General features: G+C 37.1%; 2 protein-coding genes across 4 annotated transcripts; one reads left to right on the forward strand and one right to left on the reverse strand.

Moving 5' to 3' along the window:
- Positions 1 to 10,292: 10,292 nt before the first annotated feature.
- Positions 10,293 to 16,861, reverse strand: LOC146905052 (E3 ubiquitin-protein ligase SINA-like 10). Of its 3 annotated transcripts, none has more exons than XM_085729560.1 (5): positions 15,072 to 16,861; positions 14,328 to 14,906; positions 14,114 to 14,199; positions 11,156 to 11,824; positions 10,293 to 10,806 (listed from the first exon to the last, which is right to left on the reverse strand). In XM_085729560.1, the coding sequence occupies exons 3-5, from the start codon at positions 14,192 to 14,194 to the stop codon at positions 10,576 to 10,578; spliced, it is 981 nt and encodes a 326-aa protein (XP_085585686.1). In that variant the 5' UTR covers positions 14,195 to 14,199; positions 14,328 to 14,906; positions 15,072 to 16,861; the 3' UTR covers positions 10,293 to 10,575. The 3 variants fall into 3 exon arrangements, with proteins under 3 accessions (XP_085585686.1, XP_085585685.1, XP_085585684.1); XM_085729559.1 differs by having other exon boundaries at positions 14,114 to 14,206; positions 15,072 to 15,853; XM_085729558.1 differs by having other exon boundaries at positions 14,114 to 14,206; positions 14,328 to 15,853.
- ECI1 (delta(3), delta(2)-enoyl CoA isomerase 1) lies at positions 15,998 to 16,986 on the forward strand. The gene has a single exon (XM_085729567.1). The coding sequence runs from the start codon at positions 16,092 to 16,094 to the stop codon at positions 16,791 to 16,793; it is 702 nt and encodes a 233-aa protein (XP_085585693.1). The 5' UTR covers positions 15,998 to 16,091; the 3' UTR covers positions 16,794 to 16,986.
- The last annotated feature ends 411 nt before the right edge of the window (positions 16,987 to 17,397 follow it).

Below are 17,397 nucleotides of genomic sequence, written 5' to 3' on the forward strand. Positions count from 1 at the left end.
GCCATGATCTTCAGTTCTAGGTAGCATCGTGTTACGATCATAAAACCATCGTGCCACAATCATAGTTTCTCCAGCAAACGTGCCACGATTTGGAAACACTCGTGCCACGAAATTTCCAGTGGCTTCCATCATGATTTTAGTTTCCAAATCGTGCCACGATGAGAAACTGGCGTGCCACGATGTAATGAATTTTTTTTTTCTTTTAGCTTTCATAAAAATCTTTTTGCCGTTTTTGTTTTGTAAGATGCAGTAAATACATATAAACAATACCTAAGCGGACCTAAATGCGATGGGTTGCCTCCCATTCAGCGCTTCTTTACCGTCACTAGCTTGACTTATGATGACCCTTAAGGATCATTCAACACCACTCCCGCTCTATTCTTAGGGAGTTCACCTCCAAGGTATGGTTTCAGCCTTTGTGTGTTAACCTTGAAAGTCTCTTGTTCACCAGGCTTCCTCAGCTCCACAGCTTCATAAGGAGAAATATCTACGATCACGAATAGCCCGGACCACTTGGATTTCAACCTGCAATCAAACAGCAAAACAAGTTGTCCAATACAAAACTCTCTCCTCACCAACCCTGATGACATCCTGTCATTACGTAATATTAGGGACTTATTGTGACATTTTGATAGAGTTCTCATGCAATTTATACTGTTCTGGAGTGCAAAAAGCTTAAATATTGAAGTCTGTTCGAAGGAAATCGCGCCACGCCAATTTCAAGCCGTGCTGCGATTTTTGAAGCAAAATTACATCCTCCCTGTTTGAGGGAAATCGCGGCACGCCATTATACAAGGCGCGGCGCGATTTTGATGGGTCAGGCCCATGACTTCTATAAATACTGCACTAATCCTGAAGAACAAGGGTTACGATTTTGGAGAGCAAAGTGCGATTTTGAGACATCGGAGACGGCTAGAAGGGCGATTTCTTCAACCTTTTACCAATTCATGTATGTTTTAATTATTTCATTGATTATGCTATTTGTAAACTCGATTATGAGTAGCTAAATCTCTTAGAGATTAGATCCAAGGTGAATCTTTGTAACCCTAATTGACACATGTTGCTGTGAAACTCTATTTTGTTTATGAATTCAATTCTAGTTTATTCAATTCAATTGTTCTTAATGCTTTTTATATCTTGATCACATATAACTTGATTTCGTGAGAATGAATGACCACTGACCATGGCTTTCAACTTAGACCTAATTGAATTGTTCTAATAAACAGAGTTAGTCTAGGAATAGATAATCGTTTGTTAGTGATAATAGGTTAACGTTCGGTAAAACCTTCAAGAATTATTAGACCACCTAAGGAATTAGGGGCTGTAGTTTAAGAAGAGGGTCCTAACTCAAGGGATTGATTAGGGCTATTTTGTTAATCATCGTAAACTAGAAGAGGGTTCATAACAAATAGGTGCAGTAGACCAATTAGGGGAACTTAGAGGATTCGACGGATCTGATCTCATCTTTCTCTCCATATTTTCTTAATCAAATCTTTATTCTCTTTTATTTGATTTCATAAAATCAAACCAAATCTTCTGCCTAGTGGCAAACTAAAAATAAACTTTACACATCCTAATTATATAACGAAATTGAATTATTGAAGTTAAAAACAGTCCTCGTGGGATCGATATTTTTACTACTTCGATAGTATTTGGTGCACTTGCCAGAGATCTATCAAGTTTTTGGCGCCGTTGCCGGGGACTGTTGAATTATTTCAACAAGGCAATTACGTTATAATTTAGGGTTTTTGCAATTTAATTTTCTGTTTTTAAATTTTTATTTTTCTGCTTTCATATTCACTTGATTACTTTGCATTGTGCAGTGCTACTAAGGTATTTTGCTGTTTATGCGAGGTAAACAAAGCTCAGACGACTTAGAGTACGATCCGGAAATTGAAAGGACTGCTAGAGCACTTCGGAAAGCTGTCCGATCACAAAGGTTAGCTCAGTCTGTTCCACCGGGTGTTCGAGAACAAATACCGGAGTCACTCTCAACTGAATCTGAAACATCTGTTTCTCCTAAATCTGTTATCATGGGAGAACCTGCACCAAGACCTAAGCTAGGAGACTACGGGTTAGCCACTCATCGCGGTCAACTGACCCACACTTTTCAACCAGCTAACCCCGTAGCTTTCGACATCAAGACAAATGTCCTCAACGGTTTGAGGGACAAGCAATTCGATGGGACTGAAGCTATGAGTCCTCATGAACACTTGAGCCGCTTTGCTGAAACTTGTGAGTTTTGTGTACAACCAGCCACCGTGACTGAAGCACAAAAGAAGCTAAGGCTGTTTCCTTTCACTTTGACGGGAAGAGCGAAAAATTGGTTGCTAACAATACCAAACGGGACTGTCCAAACATGGGAAGAGTTAGAGCTGAAGTTCTTGGAGAAATATTTCCCTATGTCTAAATATTGGGAAAAGAAGAAGGAGAAGGCCATCAAGGCCGAGTTCCCCGATGAACAGCTGTTTGCTATTGGAGAAAGACCTTGGTTTGCCGACATGGCGAACTTTAAGGCCGGCAACATAGTTCCTGATGATCTGACCTACCCTCAGAGGAAAAAGTTCTTCAAAGATGCAAACCACTACTTGTGGGATGACCCGTATCTGTTTAAGGTAGGTACTGACGGTTTGATTAGACGTTGTGTTGCAGGTGAGGAAGCACATAGTATCATGTGGCACTGCCATAGCTCAGCTTATGGAGGCCACCACAGTGGAGAAAGAACAGCTGCAAAAATTTTGCAAAGTGGATTCTGGTGGCCCACCCTTTTCAAAGATTGCCACGACTTTGTCACAAGATGTGACAGATGCCAAAGGACAGGTAACATATCAAAGAGGAATGAAATGCCCCTAAAAGGAATTATTGAAGTTGAACCATTTGATTGTTGGGGTACTGATTTTATGGGACCATTCCCTTCCTCTTACTCTTATCTCCATATTCTAGTCTGTGTCGATTATGTCACAAAGTGGGTTGAAGCGATGCCATGTGTTGCTAATGATGCCAAAATGGTTGTCAACTTCCTTCAAAAGAATATTTTCACTAGGTTTGGAACCCCTAGAGTATTGATCAGTGATGGGGGGAAGCATTTTTGCAATAATTTTCTTGAAATTGTGCTCAAAAAGTATAACATTAAGCACAAAGTTACAACTCCCTATCACCCACAAACTAGTGGTCAAGCAGAGGTTTCAAACCGACAGCTGAAACAGATTCTGGAGAAGACAGTTGCGTCAAATAGGAAAGATTGGTCTAGAAAATTAGATGACACACTGTGGGCATATAGGACAGCCTTTAAGACCCATCTTGGGTTCTCACCCTATCAGTTAGTCTATGGGAAGGCATGTCATCTTCCAGTCGAGCTAGAACATAAAGCTTATTGGGCCATTAAGGCCTTAAATTTTGATCAAATAGTCGCTGGTAAGAAAAGAATTTTGAAACTTAATGAACTTGAGGAGATGAGGCTTAGAGCGTATGAAAATGCGCTCATCTATAAAGCCAGGACAAAAAGGTATCATGACAAAAACTTAGTGTCTAGGGATATTAACTGTGGACAACTAGTTTTGTTGTATAATTCCAGGTTGAAGCTGTTTCCTGGGAAGCTCAAGTCAAAATGGTCTGGACCATTCTTGGTCAAAAGTGTGTCACCATATGGAGCTGTTGAACTAGTGACACCTGAAGGAGATCGAAGTTTCAAAGTAAATGGACAAAGAGTTAAACCATACCTAGGTGGCGACCTACCAAAAGGAAGGGTGGCACTCATTCTGAAGGACCTCTGAGGATCCTTAGCAGTCAAGCTAGTGACGATAAAGAAGCGCTGAGTGGGAGGCAACCCACTAGATTTACTTTGTTTTCAATTTATTTTCTTTATTTTCTTTTTATGTCGAAGTCCATTGAACTTATTTCCCTATTGTAATTGCTCCTGCACTTGTTTATTATTAATGAATTTGTTTTGTTTCATGTGACCTATTCCAGTTTAGTAACAGTTGTTTGATGAAACGGTATTCCAAAAGTTCTTAAGGAGGGGTGACTTGATTCAAAGGCGAAGAGTACGGCGTTGCTAGGTAGTCACATACTCCCAGAAATCTCAGCCATAAGGTTCATTGCCAAATTTGTTTTTCAATTTACTTATATTTAGATTAGTTTCCATGCAACTACATTTCTAGAACTTGCATTGTTTCTCTATTATTGATTGGTCTTTGTCAATTACACACTGAGGCAAAAGTGCTTGGTCCTGTGAGCCTTTTTGAAGCCTACCCTGTTTTAATTTGTTGAATTTATCCTTTCTTAACCAATTGTGAGCCGGTAGGATTAGAACTTTTTGTTCGGTGACAAACTACATTACAAGCCTAGAGACTTTTAGGACTTGTCCCTTAATGTATTTTCTGAGTTAAGGCATTGTAGAATGTTGCTAAAGATTAAGTTTGGGGTTGCTATTGGAATTTGCAACCAACTAAGTTTGGGGTGGGGGTACTAGAGAACAAGAGAACAAAAATGAAAGAAATAGGAAATTGTCATGCAAAATACACACAAAAATGGTGTATCAAAAAAAAAATTGAATGATGAAAAAGGGACAAAACATTGAAAATCCGAGTAACTTCAAACTCGATTGTCCCTAAATGTTAAAAATGTTCTCTAGTACCTTTGCATTGATTGTTATTCCACAAGGTGAATGATTGAAGGATTGAATTTTGTGCATTAACTTCCGTAGGAATGCCTAACTCAAATTTTGTGTAGCCTACTTATCCAAATATATCCCACCTTTCACCTAAGCCCCGTTATAACCCTAAAGACCTCAAAAGTGTGTAATGATATTGACTTTGATTGATGTTTAGAAACTTTTCAAGCGTATGGTAATATGTAGACCTGCATGTCGACTGGTAGAACCCTGTTTCAATTTGATGCGAGGAGTTGTGAATTGGTGGATGCGAACAAGTCAAACTAGCTCATCTTTAGCTAGAAGGAGAATGAACTTTTGGGTACTATCGTTTTGTCAGGTAACTGTTATTTTGCTGTCATTTGTCACTGTTGCAAGCAAATTCCTTGAGGACAAGGAATGGTTTAAGTTTGGGGTTGTGATGACATCCTGTCATTACGTAATATTAGGGACTTATTGTGACATTTTGATAGAGTTCTCATGCAATTTATACTGTTCTGGAGTGCAAAAAGCTTAAATATTGAAGTCTGTTCGAAGGAAATCGCGCCACGCCAATTTCAAGCCGTGCTGCGATTTTTGAAGCAAAATTACATCCTCCCTGTTTGAGGGAAATCGCGGCACGCCATTATACAAGGCGCGGCGCGATTTTGATGGGTCAGGCCCATGACTTCTATAAATACTGCACTAATCCTGAAGAACAAGGGTTACGATTTTGGAGAGCAAAGTGCGATTTTGAGACATCGGAGACGGCTAGAAGGGCGATTTCTTCAACCTTTTACCAATTCATGTATGTTTTAATTATTTCATTGAATATGCTATTTGTAAACTCGATTATGAGTAGCTAAATCTCTTAGAGATTAGATCCAAGATGAATCTTTGTAACCCTAACTGACACATGTTGCTGTGAAACTCTATTTTGTTTATGAATTCAATTCTAGTTTATTCAATTCAATTGTTCTTAATGCTTTTTATATCTTGATCACATATAACTTGATTTCGTGAGAATGAATGACCACTGACCATGGCTTTCAACTTAGACCTAATTGAATTGTTCTAATAAACAGGGTTAGTCTAGGAATAGATAATCGTTTGTTAGTGATAATAGGTTAACGTTCGGTAAAACCTTCAAGAATTATTAGACCACCTAAGGAATTAGGGGCTGTAGTTTAAGAAGAGGGTCCTAACTCAAGGGATTGATTAGGGCTATTTTGTTAATCATCGTAAACTAGAAGAGGGTTCATAACAAATAGGTGCAGTAGACCAATTAGGGGAACTTAGAGGATTCGACGGATCTGATCTCATCTTTCTCTCCATATTTTCTTAATCAAATCTTTATTCTCTTTTATTTGATTTCATAAAATCAAACCAAATCTTCTGCCTAGTGGCAAACTAAAAATAAACTTTACACATCCTAATTATATAACGAAATTGAATTATTGAAGTTAAAAACAGTCCTCGTGGGATCGATATTTTTACTACTTCGATAGTATTTGGTGCACTTGCCAGAGATCTATCAAACCCCTTATCATAATACCTCTTAGTTTTCTCTATCGTGTCAGAGAAGATGGAGAGCATACTCCACTGAAAGGTTGCCGGCGCATTACGCAGCCCAAAGGGTATTCTCCTGTAAGCAAATATACCAAGAGGAACAGTGAAAGTAGTCGTTTCTTTTTCATTATTCAAAGTTTCTGATCCCCCATACTTGTTGCTAAGGATGTCTTCCGGCGGTGGCAATTGCATTAGTTCTTTGCTTCCTTCAAATTGCTCAACACAAGCTTTCACCTCAAAATCTTTAACATCCTCTTTATTCTCTATAGGTTGTGCTGGTTGAGGCTCACGAGAATCATCTTCCGCTATCTCATCAATAACATCAATCCGGTAACACTTAGGATTTTCAGCTTGATTTGTCATGGCTTCAAAAATATTAAACACCACTTGCTCGTTGTGGAATCTTAACATCAGCTGGCCCATTTCAACATCAATCAACGCACGACCTATTGCAAGGAAGGGTCTTCCAAGAATGAGTGGCATGTCTTCATCTTCAGCCATATCTAGAATCACAAAATTAGCAGGAAATACTAGCTCGTTGACTTTGACCAGCACATCTTCAAGCACACCAAAAGGGTAAGATATTGACCTATCAGCTAGAGTGAGGGTCATTCTTGTTGGCTTTGGCTCACCACATCCAAGCTTTTTCATCATAGAAAGGGGCATCAAGTTGATACTTGCCCCTAAATCACACAAAGCTCGACCAATGTCTACCGGTCCAATAGAACAAGGAATAGTGAAAGCACCGGGATCTTTTAGTTTTGGTGGAAGTTTCTTTTGAAGAATTGCACTACAATTTTCTGAAAGTGCAATGTTCTCATTATCCTTTGGCTTTCTCCTTTTAGTCAACAAGTCTTTCATGAACTTAGCATACATAAGCATTCGATCAAGAGCTTCACCGAAAGGAATGTTCACATGAAGTTGTGAGAAAAGTTGCATGAACTTCTTGAATTGACCTTCCCCCTTCTTCTTCTTCTTGGCCAAGTGAGGGTAGGGAAGCTTTACATATGATGGAACAACTTATGGCTGATCTCCATCCTTCAATAACTGGCTCTTAGACTTCCTCAAAATTGAGTCTTCATCTATCAATCTCTCACTTTTTTCTCCCTCTATTTTTTTCTTCCTTTCATTTTCAACTACTCCTTGATCATTCTCCTTTTCAACTACATCAATTTCACTTTCTTTTTCAACTTCACCATCTTCCTCCATCTCCTCTACTACATCATCAGCTTTCTTTGGAGCTTTTGGAACTAAAGGTGTCAAAACCTTTTTGCTCCTCAATTCAATAGCATTATAAGACTCATTCTTAGGGTTATCTTTAGTGTTACCTGAGAATCCGCCTTTGTTTTGTTCAGCCAATTGGTTAGCTAATTACCCCAATTGAGTCTCAAGCATCTTCCTGGAGGCTTCATTGTTCTTTCTTTCAGCCTCTTGACTCTTCTTCATCTCTTCAAAGTTGCCTTGCGTCATCTTCATAAAGTTAATCATAGTCTCTTCAAGAGCTTAAGGCTTTCTTTGTTGTTGTTGTGGAGGAGCAAGCATTTGAGAGTTCAAAGTGTTGTTATTTGAGTAGCTTAGATTGGGGTGCTTGTTGATACCTTGAATATAGTATTGATTCTGCCTTTGATAGCTTCCCATGTAGTTGGCTTCCTCACTAGTTCCTTCAGGTACACATTCTCAGTTAGCATGTCCCTCACCACATAAATCACACCTGATTGCCGCCACCTGTTGAGGCTTGTTAGCCAAGGTGAAACTCTGAAACTCCTTAGTTAGAGTCTCTATTTGTTTGTTCATGGCTGCTTGGTTGGCTAAGATTGCAGTTTGATCACTCACCCCAAACACTCCTCTTTCTTTCTTTTTCGCTTCAGCACGATACTCATTGCTAGCCATGTTTTCGATTAGAGCTTGAACTTCATGATCAGTTTTACTCTTAAGACTACCTCCCGCGGAAGCATCTAAGAACATCCTAGTGTTAGGTGTCACCCCCTCAGTGAAGATTTGGAGGTACTGTTTCTCAGTGAACTCATGATTAGGGGATCTCTTCAGAAGCAAATTGAATCTCTCCCAAGCATCATATAGTGACTCATTCTCCCCTTGCTTGAAATTCGAAATCTCCATCTTCTTATCCCAATATTTAGACATCGGGAAATACTTCTCGAGGAACTTAAGCTCTAACTCCTCCCATGTTTGAACGGTCCCATTGGGTATAGTTAACAACCAATCTTTTGCTCTGGCGGTCAAGGTGAAGGGGAATAGCCCGAGCTTCTTTTGTGCATCAGTCACGGTGGCTGGTTGTACACAAAACTCACAAGTTTCAGCAAAGCGGCTCAAGTGTTCATGTGGGCTTATAGCTTCAGTCCCATCGAACTGTTTGTCTCTCAAACCGTTGAGAATGGTGGTCTTGATGTCAAAAGAAACGGGGTTAGCTGGTTGAAAAGTGTGGGTCAGTTGACCGCGATGAGTAGCTAACCCATAGTCTCCCAATTTCGGTCTTGGTGGTACAGGTTCTTCCATAGTTTCAGATTCAGTAATAATCGGCTCCGGTATTGGTTCCCGTACACCCGGTGGAACGGATTGAGACAACCGTTGCAAACGGACAGCTTTCCGAAGTGCTCTTGCAGTCCTTTCTATTTTCGGATCGTACTCTAAGTTGTCGGAGCTCTGTTTATCTCGCATAAACAGCAAAATACCTTAGTAGCACTGCACGATACAAGAATTAATGAATGAATACCGAAACTCAGAAAAATTTTAAAGTAATAAAAAAAACAGAAAAATAATTTGCAACAATCCTAAATTATAACGTAATTGCCTTGTTGAAATTATTCAACAGTCCCCGGCAACGGCGCCAAAAACTTGATAGATATCTGGCAAGTGTACCAAAAACTATCGAAGTAGTAATAAATATTGATCCACAAGGACTGTGTTAATTTCAATTCTAGCAAGCGCGTTATACGTTAGGATGTGTAAAGTTTGTATTTGGTTGCCCTAGGCAGAGAAGTTCGGTTTTATCAGACTTAATTAAAGTGAAAAAAGTGCGAAAGAAAATTATGTTGAGATGAATGGTTAAGCCGATGAATCCGCTATTGCTTTATATGAAAAGTCTACCTCTCTCTACTCTCAATTACTACTCAGTTTTTACGATAAATTAACTAAGTGGTTTTGATCAATCTCTTGACTCAAAACCCTTTCCTAAGTTATAACCCTATTAATCTCTTAACTTGATTGAATAATCGTGGAAGCGATGTTGGAACGTTAATTCATGTATCATAACTCTCAATTTCCTATCTCTAGGTTCCTAGTGTTGAGTTAAACAAAATTACTATTTCAGGATTAAAAGCTAGGGCTAGTAGTCATTCAATTCCTAAGATCAATTCATGTGATTGCAAGAAGCTAGGGCTAGTAGTCATACAAAACAATAACATAAAAAGCAATAAACACAAGTAATTCTGAATAAAAATTGAATAGCATTGATCATAGAGAGAGTTCAACTACAAAATCATATATTATAATAGTTTCATCATGGCTTAACCAAACTAAAGGTTACTCATAGCTAAACAATCATAAGCAATAACAAGAGAAAACATACATAAATCTAACCAACGGAGTGTTGGTATGAGATTCAGGGCTTATTCCTTGGTCTCCTGCCGTCCTCAGTGCTCAAAATCGCAATAATAATCAGTACCCTAACCCTTGCTAGCAGCTGGATATTTATAGAAAGAAATTAGGGTTTCAGAAAAAGCTCATCTTCGTGCCACGATACGGGACCATCGTGGCACGATGCCTTCATTAATCTGACGTGGCAGCAAGTTCATCAACCAATCGTGGCACGTTGCGTTTTCCTTCGTGCCACGAAAATTCCAGAATGTCACGATGAACTCCACATCGTTCCAACGTGCCACGACCAGTTACCAGCGTGGCACGTTTGCTTAAACTTGGGCAATATTTTCCTGTTTTCTCAAAGTTTCTTCTCTTGAGCTCTTGTTCCTGTTTTGGTTTGATTTCACCATAAATTCATTGCAGTTGACTCTCTATATGCTATAATAAAGACCTAAATATGACTAAAAAAACTAATGTTGATGCACCGTCATCAATCTGCCATCATCACTATCCTTTTTCAACATATATACTATCATCACAATAGTTCCTTCTTGTTCAATTCTCAAAGTCAAATCCTTAATAAGAAATGGAAAAGTCAAATCCTTAATAAGAATACAAATTACTATACAGCTCAAGACAAAACAGAAAGAACAATAATGTATTATTTCTCCACTCATAGGGCGATTGTCTTCATGATAAGGGTTGCCAACGGCGGCAGATGATAAGGTGGATGATTGCCTGCTCTTGGATTTAGTAATCGGTGATGGTGCGGTGGTCATCTAGTCCCCAATGAGGCGGAGGACGAGGTGGAGGGTTGACTTCTCTTGGATGTTGTAATTGGCAAGGGTCAGGCTGTCATCTAGTAGCTTACCATCAAAGATCAGACGTTGCATGTGCACCTGGTACTGTGTCTTGTCAAAAATCATCTCCTTCACATTGGCTACTGTGTCTGAACTCTTAACCCTCAGGGGGATCATCTTCCTAGTCGGGGTGATTATGTAGATTTGCATCTGTAGCACCATTGCCATTAAATCAATAAAAGAATATTTGCATATGCACCGCAATTTACACCACATTGATCAATGATAAAGCATCATAAAGAAAGCAAAATTTATTACAGTACAACAGGGCAAAAGAAATTCATGATCAAAATCAATTTAAGAAATTTTGAGACTGATATTTTAAGAACTGATACAAAAATACAAAAATAGAAAACACTAACAAAACAACTTTATTTTGGCATTTGCAAAACCGATGAATTTGAGATAAAATGCTAGAGTATAAATTCAAAACATAAAAGAAAATAATAAGACTTTAATTGGAACGAAAAAAAAGCAAAGAAAAGGAGATAGGCGGTACCATGGGGGTTATGCAAATTTCTAGCTTGAGAGGTTCAGAAGAACGAAATGGAATCACAAGGAACTCTGATGAAAGAGTTGCTAAAGTAAACTGTTGGACGTTCTTCGCAAAAGACTGTAATTTCAGTTTGCATATCTCAGACTTAGCCAATATATCATAACTATACTCGGACCCAGAAGAGTTAGGACCAATGCAGCAAATATTGACTGCATTTCCCAAACTCATAGTAGCATTATTGAGAATAAATAGTTTGCCGTCATTTTCCTCTTGAAGAACAATGGTTCCACCATTAGACTTCAAGGAGACAATGAAGGAGTGACCATAAGAAAAAAAAAAATTTGAACAAAGACCATAAGAAAATTTGATTTGAGAACCCCCATGTTTATGGCTGAAATGGTTGGACAACAGTTCTGATGCTGCAACAAAGTCACAACCTGAAAGGGGACAGTAACATGGCACATAGATGCATTCTTCTTCATGCTTCCTATTTCCAGTGTAACTCATTTTCTCCCTGCAACCATGTTTTGCATTCGGACATGGCATTTCGATAGATTGCAATAGATTCTCGATAGCTTTACAACGTTTTGAGCTAATGTGCAACGAGCACTTCTGACACTTGTTCCTAAGTTTAGGACAGCAGGTAGAGCAAACAATATGACCATTATCACACTGAATTACAACAAAAAAGAAAACCATCAAATTAAACTTTGAACCATTTGCTAGAATCAAATAAAGTAAGAGATTTTTTGTAAAGCTTGTTATCAAGTTATGCAATCATAAGTATAATAAACATAAAGCTAATCATTCTTAATTTATTATTCTCAAAATCAATGTACTCAAAGACGGATTACAGCTGACACCCAAAATACTATAGCAGTATAGCAGGTAGCAATATGGCCACAATACCAAAGTTTAGAGAAACAATACAGGTTCATAACATACACATATAAAAGCTCAAAAATAGAAGGATATACAAAATTAAAGACATTCATCATTATTTATGAGAGATCATTGTAACTTATATTCAAACCCAATGTAAATCAAACAAGTCTTTGCCTCTAAGGCTTAAAAAACACATCTAAGCAATTAAAATAAATAAAAGTGATTTGTAAAATAGTATCAATTCATGATCATGCTCTTCACTACTAGACATCATTTGTCAGGGCCGGACCTTGGGGAGTGCAGGAAGCGCTACCGAACCGAACCTCTAAAAACTATGGGCCTTCAAAAAAATTATAATACTCACCCCCATTGAAAGAAACTATTTTATTTTGTTAGGTAAATTTCACCTCTCTTTCACTTAATTTTATTTTGTTTTGTTTCGTGTATAAAAGTTCTTCTGATTCTGATTTTTTAACGAAGCTTAGCTACACAAAAAGAATTGCGTTTTGATTTTACTGGGGTCTATTTTAAAAATAGAACCGAGCCTCCTATTTCATAGGAACGGCCCTGTCATTTGTTATGCATCTATCTCTGTTTCTCCCTAATTGTTTTGTGTCTCTATAGGGACATCTTGGTTCTCCATTCTTTTCTGTTTCCTACTAAGCCGCATAAGATGAGGAGGGAAAATCTCCTTTAAATTGAGAAAATCAAGTGTCGCTAATTTAAAAACCCTTGATTGTAATGATGTACCTTCAATATCCATCATGCATTTTCTAATTAATAGTTGATAATCAGTGGCGTAGCCAGGACCTTGGGTCAGGGGGTTCAAACTTCTTTTCATTTTTTTTTTTTTGAAGGAAGGGGTTCAAACTTCTAAACTTTTATTAATAATCATAGTAATATATTAATTTTTTTGCATTGTATTAAAAAAATTACATACATACTCAACAATTGTTCTCTAGACAATTTAGTCTTCACAATCTTCATGCGCTATCAAGGATTGTAAGTTTTAAAATCTTAGACTTCGTCAATTTACTTTTCAAGAGATATAATTAATTTACTTTTTATTATGAATTACAGGTAAAATATGTAACATAATTAGAGGTATGTTTGTAAAAAATTATTACTAGGCAACTTACAAATTTGAAGCAAGCAATGTAGAAAATGATAAAGAAAAATCTCAAGAGCGGGCCTATATTTATGAAGAGATAATAGCATTATGAATTGTAAGATATATTTAAACAATATGTACATACTTTAAATATATCTTAAGGCCAATATAATTCAGATGGTGACTTTGGCTCAGTTGCAATTCTTTTGTTTAATTTCCCACAAGTAAATTTGTGAGCAATTTTTTATTTTGAGTTGCAACCTATGAACTAATTAATTATATAACTAACTGTAACATGTCATTGTCATTGGACAATGTGCTGCTGCAATGTGAGTGAGCTTTGTCACAACAGCTTACCAATTAGTAGCGACCACAGGGTGAGAGAGGTGCAAGTGTGGTGCAATGTTTAGATTTGAGGGGGTTCAGCATGGAAAAAGCCTAACATTTTGAATGTAAATTAAAGAAGTGAGGGGGTTCACTTGAACACCCTGAACTCTATGTAGCTCCGCCCCTGTTGATAATACTTACTTTACCCTCTAAAGTGAATTCTACGTTAATTGCATTAAATGAAATAAAGCCTAAATATGAGTATATAATTGGGGGCATTCCTCACTTTACAAGTCAGTTTTGTAAAGTTGAGTTAGGTTCAACACAAATCCTAAGATATTATCAGAATCTATCCAAAAAAATCCGTTGGGCCACCTGCTACCAGATCACCACTATTAGCCAATCGGATTACGCTCAAGATGTCCGGTTCTCGACGTGGGGTTGTGTTAAGAGTCATACCCTTGTGTTTCACGTTGTGCGCGAAGTGTATAGCGGACACTATTGAATACAATGTTTGAAACATACTAGAAAAGAGTATTAAATATTTAAAATAAATGACCAGAAACATATTGCATATAAATGACAAGAAATTAAATTTTCTCATATGTAGAAAACAATTAATATAATCAAATGCATACCTGAAAGACAGGAATACTTAGAGGTTGAAAACAATTGCAGCAATCAAGCAATTTAGAGTTTGAAATCGTCAGAGGCTCCATTGCACCTTTTGACCAATAGTGATTAAAAACCATTACAACTTTATATAATCAAAATCATGTTTATGTCTAAAAAAATAACAAGTTAAACTAGTCAAATTAAGCTGCTAAAAATAACATTTAACAAAATACTCACTGAGAAGTTGTAGAATCCTTGGTGGCTTGATGTGTTGATTTTTGGTCTTTCATATAGTTGGTGGACGTTTGGTACTTTTATAATCCCTTCCTTTTTTAAAGGCAATGACACGTAAAAAGAAAATGTGGGCACCATTTTTTTTCTATCATGTTTGTAATCTTAGTTATGAAGGAATCTATGGGCACTATTAGGCTCTGTTTGTTTTTTTTTTTTTTTAGAAAAGATAAGAAAAAACTTTTATTAAGAAATAAGAGGCACAAACCAAAACGACACAACAGTCTACCCCCAACACAAAAACAATACAAAACATGACCAAGCCCAATAAACAAATTTGAACCTGATACAGAAACCAAAAACTCCTGAAACTCGATGCAAACTTTAGACCCCTGAACCTGATACAAATCAACTATCCCTTACTAAACCAAAACAAAGTTCAATACTAGGATAAAACTACCACTAGAGTTTTAAAACACAGCTGCAGCCACCAAAACCTTGGCGAGAGAGATACTAATGCTTGATTTCGACGATCACAGATACAATATGACAACAAACTGCACTGCACTGCATTGCAAACCAGTCCTATGAGATAAGAGAATAAAATCAGACATCTTAGGTCTCACTCCTTGCCACAAACAATTATCGGACTGACTAAGAAAATGCGGAAAAGCAAATTCTTTTTCCGCACCTAACATATAAGGAATTATGACATACAACCAAGACACCACACAAAATGAATAAACTTACCTCAAGGAACTAACTCAACCACTCTCTTCTTCCCAATAAATTCGCCTTTCACCTCCTGCCGCTACAACAAACTCATCCTCTCCTTCACCGCAACCTCTGGTGACATAATTGTTTCCTCCAACGGTCTTCCCCCTTCCTTTCTCGATCAAAGCAAGTCTTCTAATCTAATTTTGTTTATAACCTATCATTACTAGATTACAACTTATTTTGATAAGTCAATTCAATTAGCCTATAGCTTATTTTGATTCTTCATTTCTATTTGCTTCTTCTCTACATCATCATCACCATGACGTCCAAACAAACTCCAATTTAAACCTTCAAATTCACACATTCTCATTCTCCATCTCCACCTCAACCTAACTCAACAAACTCATCGTCTGTGTCGCCACAACCTCTAATTTTGTTTATAGCTTATCTTTATTAGCTTATAACTTATTTTGATAAGTCAATTCAATTAGTTTATAGCTTATCTTTTTTCTCTCAGTTTTACCTCTATCATTTTATTTAAAAAAATAATAAATATTACTAATTAAACATATCGTTTTTATTTCAATTTATATTTATAAATTAGTTCAACTACTACTTTCACTAAACACAACAAATTTAAGAAATTAACTTATTCGCTATAAACTAGTTTCTATAAGTTTTTCACTATAAGCTACTTTATCAACTACTCACTATAGTTAATTTATCAGCAGTATAATCTAATTTAACTAAACACTTTTTTTTCTCCACCAAACAAAGCCTTGTTTTCTTCTCCTAGTAGAATAAAATAGTTGGATGAGTAGTACTTTTCAACCCAAAAAAAAAAAAAAAAAAAACCACGAGATGGAAAAGTCTTCGTCCAAAACACATGAGTTTGACTGGTCAACTATGGAATTATTGGTTGTCACGCTTATATATCTTATCACCCAATCATTCATCTCATCCTAAGATTTAGTATCATTTCATTTCCTAAAGTTTACACTCTAATAATCACTTAAACCCAAAATCCAAAATCCAATTAATTTGATTCAAAAAATGTGCAGTTTAGAGAAGAAAGGCAACATCTTTATCCTAACACTAACCGGCAACGATGAACACCGTCTCAACCCCACACTTCTCAATTCAATCAAATCCGCTCTCCACCGTGTCCGTCAACAAGCCACCACCTCCTCCGTCCTCATCACCACCGCACACGGCAAATTCTTCTCCAACGGCTACGACATCGACTGGGCACAAGACAATAAATCGCGCATCATCCTCATCGACGATCTCCTCCGTTCCGTCGTCTCTGAACTCATTTCTCTTCCTATGCCTACCATCGCTGCTGTCACCGGTCACGCCTCCGCCGCAGGTTACATCCTCGCATTATCTCACGACTATGTTTTAATGCGATCCGATCGTGGATTTCTCTACATGAGTGAGATTGACATTGATCATGTGATTCCGGCGTGGTTTATTGCGATTGTTGATGCGAAGGTTGGTGATGCGGCGGCGAGGAGGAAGATTGTGATGCAGGCGGCGAAGGTGACGGCGAAGGAGGCGGTGAGATTGGGGATTGTTGACTCGGCGCATGATAGCGTTGAGGAAACGGTTAAGGCTGCGGTTGAATTGGGTGGTGATTTGGTGAAACGTGGATGGAATGGACACGTGTATGCTGAGAATAGGAAGAAGTTTTTGTGTCATGTGGTTAAGGCTGTTGGAGATATTAGTGAGAGGAATATTGAATCCAAACTTTAGTAATTTTAATTTGGGTTTGTGTTGTTGGGTTAAGTTTAGTTCAGTAGAAATTGATCAAGAATAAGAGTGTATCTGTACGACTATGATCATCATTATGTAGTGAAAATAAAGCAAAAACTTTTCCCACATACTTTAAATCATTTTGGATGTACACATTATAAAAAATAATGATTAAATATGTTTTTTTATCTCTATAAATATGTCAATTTTTTATTTTAGGCGCTCTAAAATTTTACTTCAGCTTTTAGTTTCTTAAAAAAATTTCATCTTCCTTTTTGGTTCCTTCTTTAAAGTAAAGTTATATGTCGAATTCATATTTTTGAATAAAACTTTGCAGAAAAATTCATAATATTATAAGATTCTCTTCCAAAAAAATTAGATTTTTTTAACAAAACATGAATTTTTATATTTTTGACTGTTAAAAATTCATATTTAATTTTTGTTTTGTTAAAAAATTCTAATTTTTTTTGGAATTTTTTTTACACTATTCTACACATTTCTGCACAATTTCAATAAAAAAATAAACTTAAAAATAAGAACCAAAAGTAGTGAATGAAAATTTTATATAGACTAAAAGTTGAAGGAAAATTTTAGAGGGACTAAA

The sequence above is a fragment of the Medicago sativa genome, chromosome 7 (genome assembly GCF_051527215.1).
Source record: "Medicago sativa cultivar Bolivia chromosome 7, Bolivia_mono, whole genome shotgun sequence".
Taxonomy (NCBI): domain Eukaryota; kingdom Viridiplantae; phylum Streptophyta; class Magnoliopsida; order Fabales; family Fabaceae; genus Medicago; species Medicago sativa.

Coding starts and splice junctions, on each gene's coding strand:
- LOC146905052 (XM_085729559.1), bottom strand. CDS start 14,462: ATGGTGCCCACATTTTCTTTTTACGTGTCATTGCCTTTAAAAAAGGAA. Junction 14,207..14,327: donor AAGGATTCTACAACTTCTCA/GTGAGTATTTTG, acceptor AATCACTATTGG/TCAAAAGGTGCAATGGAGCC. Junction 11,825..14,113: donor TAAGTATTCCTGTCTTTCAG/GTATGCATTTGA, acceptor GTTGTAATTCAG/TGTGATAATGGTCATATTGT.
- ECI1 (XM_085729567.1), top strand. CDS start 16,092: ATGTGCAGTTTAGAGAAGAAAGGCAACATCTTTATCCTAACACTAACC.